Source organism: Glycine max, chromosome 16 (genome assembly GCF_000004515.6).
Source record: "Glycine max cultivar Williams 82 chromosome 16, Glycine_max_v4.0, whole genome shotgun sequence".
Classification (NCBI taxonomy): Eukaryota; Viridiplantae; Streptophyta; class Magnoliopsida; order Fabales; family Fabaceae; genus Glycine; species Glycine max.
This window is the reverse complement of record NC_038252.2, coordinates 29303050-29313065: the sequence shown is the minus strand read 5'-3', so window position 1 is coordinate 29313065 and position 10016 is coordinate 29303050. Positions and strand designations below refer to the sequence as shown.

The window sequence follows — 10016 nt, the reverse complement described above, 5'->3', positions numbered from 1 at the left end:
TTTTACAACAACGACAATGGATGTGTTGAAGAAACACATTTTAATTCAAATGATGGATGTGTTGAAGGACCAAAGGTATCCTTCGAAATTAAGAATTATATGAGCTGAAGTTTATTTGGAGGCATTACTTAGTCTATGGGTTGAAGAATCAATTATGGCTTTTTTATAATCTTTCATGAATTTTCATATTTAATTTGATGTAATAAGTCAAATGATTTTTCATATTTTAGGTTAGTTTTTCTGTTTTGTAGACTTCCTAAAACCATTATGATGTTTAGTGAGAATTTATTTCTAGTGAATTTTAAATACTACGTGGGATTTAAAATTTAATTGATTCCTAGTGAAAATTTAGAGTGAAACTAGACCTATAAATAGAGGTAACCTTGTAGATTTGAATGAAGTTGATTGAAAGTAGGTATTCGATCTTGACATTGATGGAAGTTTTTTCTTTTGATTCTTTTTAGATCTTTTGAGTTATCAAGATTTGATCAACCTTATGGTGTTTAAAACACTTTGGTTTCGCAGTGTCTTGTACTCAAAGGTTAAGTGAATTAGTACTAAATCCAATTTTTAGCTTTCTTGAGGCAAGTATAATTCAAATGACTTATGTGTTCATAGGTTTTAAACTTTTATGGGTTCACATCAAACTCACGTTTCGTTAACTCTACAACCACAACATCTAGGAAGGGAATCTTTCCTGGATTTGCACCTATGAGCAACCCAAGAATTTGAAAGGACACCAAATTCCACAATGCAAGAAATTAATTAGCAATTTTTACTAGAAAAGAACTCTCTATATTAATGCCAAAAAACTACTTTTCCAAAGTTTTATATTTATTTCATATGCAAGCTCAAAACCTTGAGAATAGTCTTAAGAGCCCATAAGTTTTCCATACTTGCTTCATCAACCATCAAAGTCTCATTTGCATATTGAGACAACGAAAAATATTAGTACTGTATTCTGTGGATATTTAGGGTAGAAGAACTTTTGTCTATGTATATGTAAATGCGTTCCACGATTTCGTCCGTAAGTTGAGACAAATTTATGGGTGATGGGTATAGATGTATAATAGTTAAAATGTTTGGAGCTGTTTCAATTGAAATATGTTGATTTGATCAATTACTGAATTAAATGTGGTGGTTTTGATATGATTGAGGGTGGTTTGGTTAGTTTACAACCGATGCTTTTCTGTCTTTTGCAGACGAGAAGGACTGAAGGACTATTATTATTTTTGTAAATATCTAACAAAAACAAATTGTGAACTTCCATACCAATAATTACATTTCATTTTTGTGATTTTTTGTGAATAGAAAAATTCGCCTACATTAGCTGTTGCTTATGTACGGCAACAGTCAGTCGAATACAGTTTTTGTCTAAGGCTACAATTGCATGTGTGGTGCACATTTACACCCATGGCCCCATATCATACACATGGGAACAGGACTCACGAATAATTAACAAGAACTCCTGTATACCAAAACAAAGTAACCAGAACTCGTTAATTGAGGATGTTTCATAACTAAAGAGAGTACTCTTAAAAAAAAAACTAAGAGAATTATGATTTATAAATACTCAAATAGTGTGTTAAAACTCTACATGGATTTGTTTTTTCAATTTCTCCTATATCATCTTACATTACTAATCATTTATTTTTATTTTCTTCCTCTCCCTCTTTAAGTGTCTACACACGCAAACAGTATCTACTAACGAATTTACCATATAAAATTTGGAACACCCCGGAATCGGTATAATTGACTTTTCTTGGAATTCATGCACGCAATACATTATAACTCTTAAATAAAAATCAGACAGCTCAAACTTTAAATACATACTTAAATCTAATTAATATATTAAGATTTTGGTCTGATCTTCATCCTATAATTACAAATGTAAATGCCATGAAAAACCCACCACAACAAATCTAGATAAAAAATGAATTTTAGACACTTCAAATGTTATAGTATTTAGTGAGAGAGAGAAAAATATATAATATATATAATAGGTGATATAAACGTGATATAAAAAGAAAAATAAACTGAAATGAAAGATACAGTTTCTTAAATAATAAAAAAAAATCTAAAGATCATTGTTCAATCGGAATCCATAAAATTGGAGGATACTGTTTCTAGCCCACAAGTGTTGGGTTAATCACACGCATTAGTATGACTATATATATATATATATATATATATATATATATATATAAAGAAACGTTAATTGTAATGACATATAACTTCTGTAAAAAAAATTATACAGGTGCATGCATTTGAATATTTAAATTATATTTTGAATCAAATTAATATTAGTTTGATTAATTCGTCCTAATCCTACTTCAAAAATTAAAATAGATTTAACGTCATTATGTTAACATTAGTTTTTATAAAATCGATATTAATAAAAACATGGTGACATATTCGTAATTCAAATGAGTTTATTAACATTGGTCTTTAAAAAATCGATATTAATACCATTGAGTGCGGGTATTACGTAATGTATTGGATGTCAACTATAGTCCTAAGAGGTTTCAAGGATAATTGGAAAATAATAATTGTTTACTTGTAAACTAACTCAATTTGTTATAATTGTTATTATTTATACCTATTAACTTATGTTTTATTACATCATGTAATATTTTATTGATCCAAGACTATTAGAACTAGAGAGAATGAAGACAATTCACATTTAGTGAGCGAGATATTATCTAAAAATTAGAAATGATACACTATGTGTTTAAGTGATTTTAGAATTATAGAGTTTTGTTAATTTAGATTAGATTATAAATGATTTTATGTATTGACTTTCATTACTTTAAATATTTCTTTTAATTGATAGCAAATATTCAATTATTATGGACAAAATTTGAACAATCTGGTAAAAACTGTTTGAATTGATTTTATTTTTCAATTTGCAGGTTAAGTTAAGATAATTAAAAAAAATAGTCAGGGTATTTAAAAAATTTCCAAAAAATAATATCGGTCTTCAAAACAATCAATGTTGTTGCACAAAAACATCATTTTTTTAAAAAATTGATGTTGTTTAACAAAAAATACCATCTCTAAACATGAATGTTGTGGAGCATTTGTTTTTGTTATTTCTTACTATACAAATATGATTTTTTAGAAAACTGATGTTGTGTGGTTTAGTTTAATATTGATTTTCAAAAAGCAATGTTAATTTTGATACTTTTAACGTTGATAGTTTTAACATTAGTTAATAGCCAAACCAATACTAAAAGTCCTTAACAATCAATGTTAAACATCTATTTTCTAGTAGTGTAAATAACAATCCTGATTGCTCTGTCAAACAAAAAAAACAAATACAGATGGTAGCTAGTCAAAAAATAACTCCAATTTTTTACTTTGACATTGGTTTAAAATATCTATCAATTAAATTTATTAATAATTAATCTCTATTGAAAAATCTAACTTTTCATCTTTAATGACATCTTTTCTCTTAATCATATTTTTTTATTTACAAAACTCAAAATGAAAATCTTGTTTAAAAAGATTAATCTAGTACCACTCAAACCATGACTTGTTGATCAATCCTAATTAATATCTAAAATGAAGGAGCAACATGAGAACATATTCAAATAAAAATCATAAATTAGTTTTTTTGATGATTCCAAGTATATTTAAATATTTCTTATTTCGATACTAATTTTTTAGTGTCTTTTCCATTTTTACTTAAATGATTTTAACTCTTATAATTTTAATCTATTGGAATATTTTTGTTATTGTATATGTTTTCACTCTTGGTTCTTATAGTTTCAGTGCTTAAATAAAAGCTACAGAAACCAATTTTTCTATATGAAAAAAAATATAAAACCAATATAAAAGTTAAATTTAGGCCTCAAATATATAAACAAATCACTTTAAACATATATAATTTTATTTTTAAATTTTCCATATTTTCTTTAAATATTGTTTCAACACAATTATATATTAAATAAACACATCCAAACTTAATTAGTATTTAGTCCTCACATTCATGTTGTATATGGTTCAATTAGCTATCGTAAGTTTGATACCTTAATTATTTGAATCTCAATATTTAGAAATCCTTAAAATTTAAACATCGAATAAATACTTATTTTTGTCTTTATCTTTTTCTTCCTTTCATATTATAATACTTATATTTATCTATCTTTTATCTCTTTATATGGTGTAATAGTATTTGGGTGTCTATTAATTTTTTCCTTATCATTTATGCACTCTCAGACGGTGTCAACAGTTGACAATGGGAACAGAGAACTACTTTGTAAAGGACCACTTTGGGATCAAATATCAATCACTTCGTACGAGATAATTTATGCAAATTGGATATAGCCACGAGAAAAACGTCATTTCTCTATGTAAAAAAATTATATATGGGAAGAAAACAAACTTTTTCTTGTTAGGAAACAGTTTTCACGTCTATATATATAGGTGTTGTATGAGGTTCGATCAAAGGAATAGAAGCACAAAAGTAAAAGAACATAGAACGAGTAAGTACGTAGAGATAAAATTATAGAAACAAGAATGAAGGTAGCACATGTGCTACACATGAACGGTGGCGTTGGACACGCAAGCTATGCAAACAACTCCCTTGTTCAGGTATACTTATACATGCAACTTAAAATCATGCTTCCTGTGTAAATTTACCCAATAAAAAAGTAATAAACATAAATTTGATTGAATAGCAATGCTAATAATATCCACAATATTGTATGTTAGTTAAGTTTGATCTGGGTAACACGAATGTTGTGTTTAGTTTAGATGATGAAAATAAAGAGAATAAAAATATAAGAGAAATTTTTGAAGGTATGAGATTAACCAGGAATACACACAATTTATTTTCTCTATTTTTCTCTCCTTCCCCTCAACCAAAACGGCTTTGGTTATTACCTAAAATCAATTTCAAACATGTGTAAAAGATAAAAGACAGTAACACATGAATGTAGTACAATATATGCTTATTACTAATTATTCAGTGTCATTGATTATAACTTATACAGCAAAAGGTGATTTGTTTGACAAAGCCCATAAGAGAGGAAGCCATAACAAGCCTCTATTGCAACACCGTCCCCAGAAGCTTGGCGGTTGCAGATTTGGGTTGCTCTTCTGGACCAAACACTTTGCTTGTTGTGTCTGAATTCATCAAAATTGTGGAGAAGCTTTGCCGGGAGCTAAACCATAAATCTCCAGAATACAAGGTCTTTCTGAATGATCTTCCTGGGAATGACTTCAACAACATCTTCAAGTCCCTTGATAGCTTCAAAGAGAAGTTGCGTGATGAAATGGAAAGTAGGATTGGTCCATGCTACTTCTATGGGGTTCCTGGTTCTTTCTATGGCAGGGTTTTCCCAAATCAAAGTCTTCATTTTGTCCATTCCTCTTATAGCCTTCAATGGCTATCTAAGGTACACATATATATATATATTGCTTACTTCTATTAGTATTAGAAGTGAAACTAATCAAAATTAGTGATTTAGGGAGTGTCAGAGAAAGTGTCACTAGCATTTATGGCCTTAAGAATTATGCAAAATAGCTAACTGCTTGTTGGTGATTTCATTAGGTTCCTGAGGGTGTAGACAACAACAGGGGCAATGTTTACATTGGCAGTACAAGCCCGACAAATGTTGCGAGAGCTTACTACGAGCAATTTCAAAGAGATTTCTCTCTTTTTCTCAAGTGTCGTGCAGAGGAATTAGTTAAAGGAGGTTGTATGGTTCTAACATTTTTGGGAAGAAGAAGCGATGATCCCTCTAGCAAAGATGGTGGCTACATTTGGGAGCTTATGGCTACTGCTCTTAATGATATGGTCTTGCAGGTATACTTCGCCCAGTAATTTGTTAGTGAATTATTACACTTACAGATCCAGTTTCTCATAAGTTGATAAAATGTGACTCCCCAAAAGATGATGCAGTTTTGATGTAACGGTTAATGTAAACTGAAAAACTTGTCTGTTCAATATTTTGTCATAAAAAAATTATGACGCAGAAGTTTCTCTTTCGTAAGTACCTTAAAAATTGAGTATTAACACCACGTTGTTATTAGTTTTTTAAACCAAACATAATTAATGCACAACCTTTAATACCAAAAAGTGGAAAAATAATCTTTATATATCAACCAATCCTTCTCGCCAAATTTAGTTTTTTTTTATCTGTATTTTTTTATATAAGCCGTAATGTTTTCTATATGCTCTTTAATTGTTCTTTGAAATAAATAAATTTGGGGATTACATAAGAATTGTTTTAACATTTGATGATCTGATCAATTACGTAAGAATTGTGTGTGTTACTATATATAAACATTCTTTATAATTTCATTTTGGCTATTAATCACACTGTCTGTATTTTTTCATGTGAATTATCATAGTAGACCAGAAAAAATGCTTTAAATACAATGCAAATTAATCGTCTGTTCAAACATATAATTGACTAACTTTGGCAAGATGCATGAAATATGAATCTTTTTACTGCTTGCTGCAGGGAATCATAAAAGAAGAGCAATTAGATACTTTTAACATTCCTCAATACACTCCATCTCCATCTGAAGTGAAATTGGAAGTTCTTAAAGAAGGTTCATTTGCCATCAATCGTCTAGAAGTGTCTGAAGTGAATTGGGATGCTTTTGATGACTGGAACGCTCTTGAATTTGAATCTGAAAGGGCTGATTCACTTAGTGATGGCGGATACAATGTGGCACAGTGCATGAGGGCTGTGGCAGAACCAATGCTTGTTAGCCACTTTGGTGAAGCTATCATTGAAGAGGTTTTTAGCCGCTACCAACAAATTTTGGCTGATCGTATGTCTAAGGAGAAAACTAAGTTCACCAATGTCACCATATTATTGACTAAAAAGGCATAAGAAGTTTGCATCTATTAATGGTTTCTCAAATTGGATTGTTATGGTAATGTGGTTGGTGTGACTGTTTGCTTGTTTGTTTGTTTTCTAGCAATGAACTAGCAAAATGTTAAGTTGGAGAAAAAAAAAACTAGTATGATGTTGTACCTTTTGTAGTAACTATTATGTAATAAAATTATTTGTGTGAGATTATGATAATTGGTATTCGGTCTACTATATTTCATTTCTGACTCATTCCATAATCCATACCAATACTAGTTTTGTTCAATCACATTAACTCAAATAGATAAAGAAAGTTATAAAATGAAAACAAGCAGGAAACCTACACTGACAAATCCTTTACTGCAAAAGGAACTTGTTCCGTAAGCAGAAGAGAAATAGTAGCTAGGCACAAAGCAGAGGGTTGCTTCCCACCAGTATGTATTCTTTTATCTGAGAGCTGGACCTTGAAAATGTGAAGAAAGAATGCAAATGTCTACAAATGGAAAATATGGATGTATAATACAAGGAACATAAATATGAATTCAAGAGCAGATTTATCCTTCAAACATAAGGTAAAGTTGATCATTCATTGCGTAAATCCAATCATATACCAATACACTAACAAACTTACAAGAATAGCGATTAATTTGGCATCAGGGCTCCACGCGGCCTGCAAGTTTTCTCCTTCCCTCTGCGATGAATCTGAATCTCTCTTGTACTTCCCCAATCTCACTCTATGCTGAACCAACAAAAAATCATAAACACTGTTAAGCCCAAACTCCATCTTTCACCCCACCAAAACTCCCTATACCCACATTACACCAAATCATCCCCATAGCCCCATGAAACCACTACATCTTTTCCCCAAAAAATTAAAAATATAAAAATAAATCCATTTACTCAACTTCAAATACAATAAAAACTCCAAATACCCAGATTTCAAAAACTCAGCTCCATCAAAACCCAGTACACATTTTTTTTTCAAAAAGATAAATATTTACACACAATTAAATATAGTCACAAATACCCAATAAACTCACCTCAATTAAAACCTAGTTCAGACCTAAATACACACACATTAATTCAAAAAGCCCACATTTCAAAAACTCAGCTCCATCAAAACCCAGTTCATACTTTTTTTTTCCAAAAGAAGATAAATATATGTCTACAAATTCCTAGGAAGCATTTAGGAATTACAGTATGATGTATTCAGGGTTGCAAACAAATAAATATTTGAGTATTATCATATGTTGTACATTGTATTTACTGTGCTATTGCATATCCTCAGAGCAGCAACCCTGAAGATCAGGACTTCTACCCTCCTCAGAGTTACTTATAGAATCAGCTTTTGGTTTCTTCATAGATTTAACATTTTTCTTGCTCTTTCATACCTATGAAATCATTAAATCAAAATTAGCAAATCATGATAAGAAGAACCACACAAAAAATACAATATAAACACACATTAAAAACAATGAAGAACTAATTACACCTTCAAATTTTGTTTTGTTTGAACAAGTTAATATTGTCATAAAATTGTGTAGTTTAGTGATGGAAATGGTGGTAGGCATTTGCAAATCATGGTTAGGACTAGAGGATTAGGCCATGCCTTAGGTAGGGTTGTTGATATAGGTCTGGGGAGAGGGGATCATCAAGATTCTGACGGTGCTCCCCAGCGTCGAAGGCCAACCACATCGGCACGCAGGCGACTGGTACTTGTCATTGTTGTCGAGGATGTACTTGCGGACTCGCTTGCGGTACCAGAGGTTGAGCCTGTTGTAGCTGGCGATGCGCCCATGGTAGATGCTGATGCACAAGACACTAGTGCAGAGACTGACGCACAAGATATCGGTTCAGAGGATGATGCAGATGAGCTTGAGGGATTTCCTGGTGGACCCAGGGACCCATCAGTGCTTAGGGAGTATGCTGAGCATGTTGCAGCCAGTGTATGGTCCGGATAGGTATTTATAATATTCAATTTAAGTTATCTGTTAAGTATTATTTTTTATTGAGCTTTTTGTTACTTTAAAATATTATTTGAACAAATTGTCTGTTCCTTTATACTTTAATTCAGGAACGTCTTGAGTTGAAGTTATCCTCCCACGGGAGAAAAGTGCATAACTTAGGCATGCCTGTTCCTACAATTGAAGAGATGGTTGCTGGGATAGAATTAAGTCCTTTGATCGCGTGTTCAGTAGACACCGGTGATCGGGGACTTATATCCTCGGGAGACGAGTATTTTCCATCTTCCAGTGGGGGAGGTATCCATCATGTTGGACGACGTCATGTCTCTTCTTCATCTGTCGATCGTTGGCGCATTCATGACTTTCAGCCTCTGCACAGCGACGAGGCAGTGCTGCTGTTGGTTGAGTTACTGATGGTCTCACCAGAGGTAGCCATGGTCGAGACAGGACACTGTGGTGGACTATACGCACACCTGCAGTGGCTACGAGACGTATACCAGTGCAGATGTCAAACCCAGCACTGGACAGCTATAGCTCGTGCTTATCTTCTGCATCTTCTGGGTTGCACTCTTTTTGCTAATAAGAGTGCAACCCATGTTCATGTTGTACACTTATACGCCCTGCATGACCTCACTCTTACTAGGAGGTATGCATGGGGAGCTGTTGGCCTCGTCCATATGTACGATCAGCTTAATGATGTCAGTATCAGCACCAACTGACAGGTTGTTGGTTACATCACATTGTTACAAGTAATTAAGATGTTTTTCATAATTTAATTACAAAAATGTTTTAATGAGGGTATTTTATTTCACGCGTTCATTTTGAAATTTGTATGATTTTGATGTAACCTCTGTAGTGTTGGATATATGAGCACTTTCCGTCAGTTGAAGAGTGCAATGCTGATCCGGACTATGATAAGGTGTCACCACGTGCGTGTCGATGGATTGCCACAAAGAATATTGTCAAGAAGATATCTATAGCGACGTAAGGCAATGCCTGGATCGTCTCAGGATTCCAAATGTCTGCTGGATGCCATATGCGGAGCACCGACCGGTCCAGGACTTTCATCCGATTTCATCTTTCTCAGGACAGCTCCGCTAGGGGCCTATTGTTGTCAGATATAGACCGGAGAGGGTTGTGCGCTAGTTCGGCTACATCCAGTGTATTCCAGCACACCCTGTCAATTCATGGGTGTCATTTGATGTCGTAGACGATAGGTGGA

General features: G+C 32.5%; 3 protein-coding genes across 3 annotated transcripts; 2 read left to right on the top strand and 1 right to left on the bottom strand.

Annotated features, from left to right (window-relative positions):
* Positions 1 to 4521: 4521 nt before the first annotated feature.
* LOC100813166 (S-adenosyl-L-methionine:benzoic acid/salicylic acid carboxyl methyltransferase 3) lies at positions 4522 to 7029 on the top strand. Its single transcript, XM_003547916.4, has 4 exons — positions 4522 to 4596; positions 4998 to 5402; positions 5558 to 5812; positions 6474 to 7029. The coding sequence occupies exons 1-4, from the start codon at positions 4522 to 4524 to the stop codon at positions 6849 to 6851; spliced, it is 1113 nt and encodes a 370-aa protein (XP_003547964.1). The 3' UTR covers positions 6852 to 7029.
* A 141-nt stretch (positions 7030 to 7170) lies between these two features.
* On the bottom strand, positions 7171 to 7780 carry LOC112999762 (uncharacterized). The gene is made up of 2 exons (XM_026126036.2): positions 7462 to 7780; positions 7171 to 7323 (listed from the first exon to the last, which is right to left on the bottom strand). The coding sequence occupies exons 1-2, from the start codon at positions 7612 to 7614 to the stop codon at positions 7171 to 7173; spliced, it is 306 nt and encodes a 101-aa protein (XP_025981821.1). The 5' UTR covers positions 7615 to 7780.
* Positions 7781 to 8410: 630 nt separating this feature from the next.
* Positions 8411 to 9782, top strand: LOC106796446 (uncharacterized). The gene is made up of 3 exons (XM_014768731.1): positions 8411 to 8776; positions 8905 to 9492; positions 9651 to 9782. The coding sequence occupies exons 1-3, from the start codon at positions 8411 to 8413 to the stop codon at positions 9780 to 9782; spliced, it is 1086 nt and encodes a 361-aa protein (XP_014624217.1).
* The last annotated feature ends 234 nt before the right edge of the window (positions 9783 to 10016 follow it).

Excerpts from the sequence above, each read along its gene's own strand:
- LOC106796446 (XM_014768731.1), top strand. The coding sequence starts at position 8,411 with ATGGTTAGGACTAGAGGATTAGGCCATGCCTTAGGTAGGGTTGTTGAT. Across the intron at positions 8,777-8,904 it reads CTGAGCATGTTGCAGCCAGT|GAACGTCTTGAGTTGAAGTT; the intron begins GTATGGTCCGGA and ends ACTTTAATTCAG. Across the intron at positions 9,493-9,650 it reads TGTACGATCAGCTTAATGAT|TGTTGGATATATGAGCACTT; the intron begins GTCAGTATCAGC and ends TAACCTCTGTAG.
- LOC112999762 (XM_026126036.2), bottom strand. The coding sequence starts at position 7,614 with ATGGAGTTTGGGCTTAACAGTGTTTATGATTTTTTGTTGGTTCAGCAT. Across the intron at positions 7,324-7,461 it reads CCAAATTAATCGCTATTCTT|ACATTTGCATTCTTTCTTCA; the intron begins GTAAGTTTGTTA and ends TTCCATTTGTAG.
- LOC100813166 (XM_003547916.4), top strand. The coding sequence starts at position 4,522 with ATGAAGGTAGCACATGTGCTACACATGAACGGTGGCGTTGGACACGCA. Across the intron at positions 4,597-4,997 it reads CAAACAACTCCCTTGTTCAG|CAAAAGGTGATTTGTTTGAC; the intron begins GTATACTTATAC and ends TAACTTATACAG. Across the intron at positions 5,403-5,557 it reads GCCTTCAATGGCTATCTAAG|GTTCCTGAGGGTGTAGACAA; the intron begins GTACACATATAT and ends TGATTTCATTAG.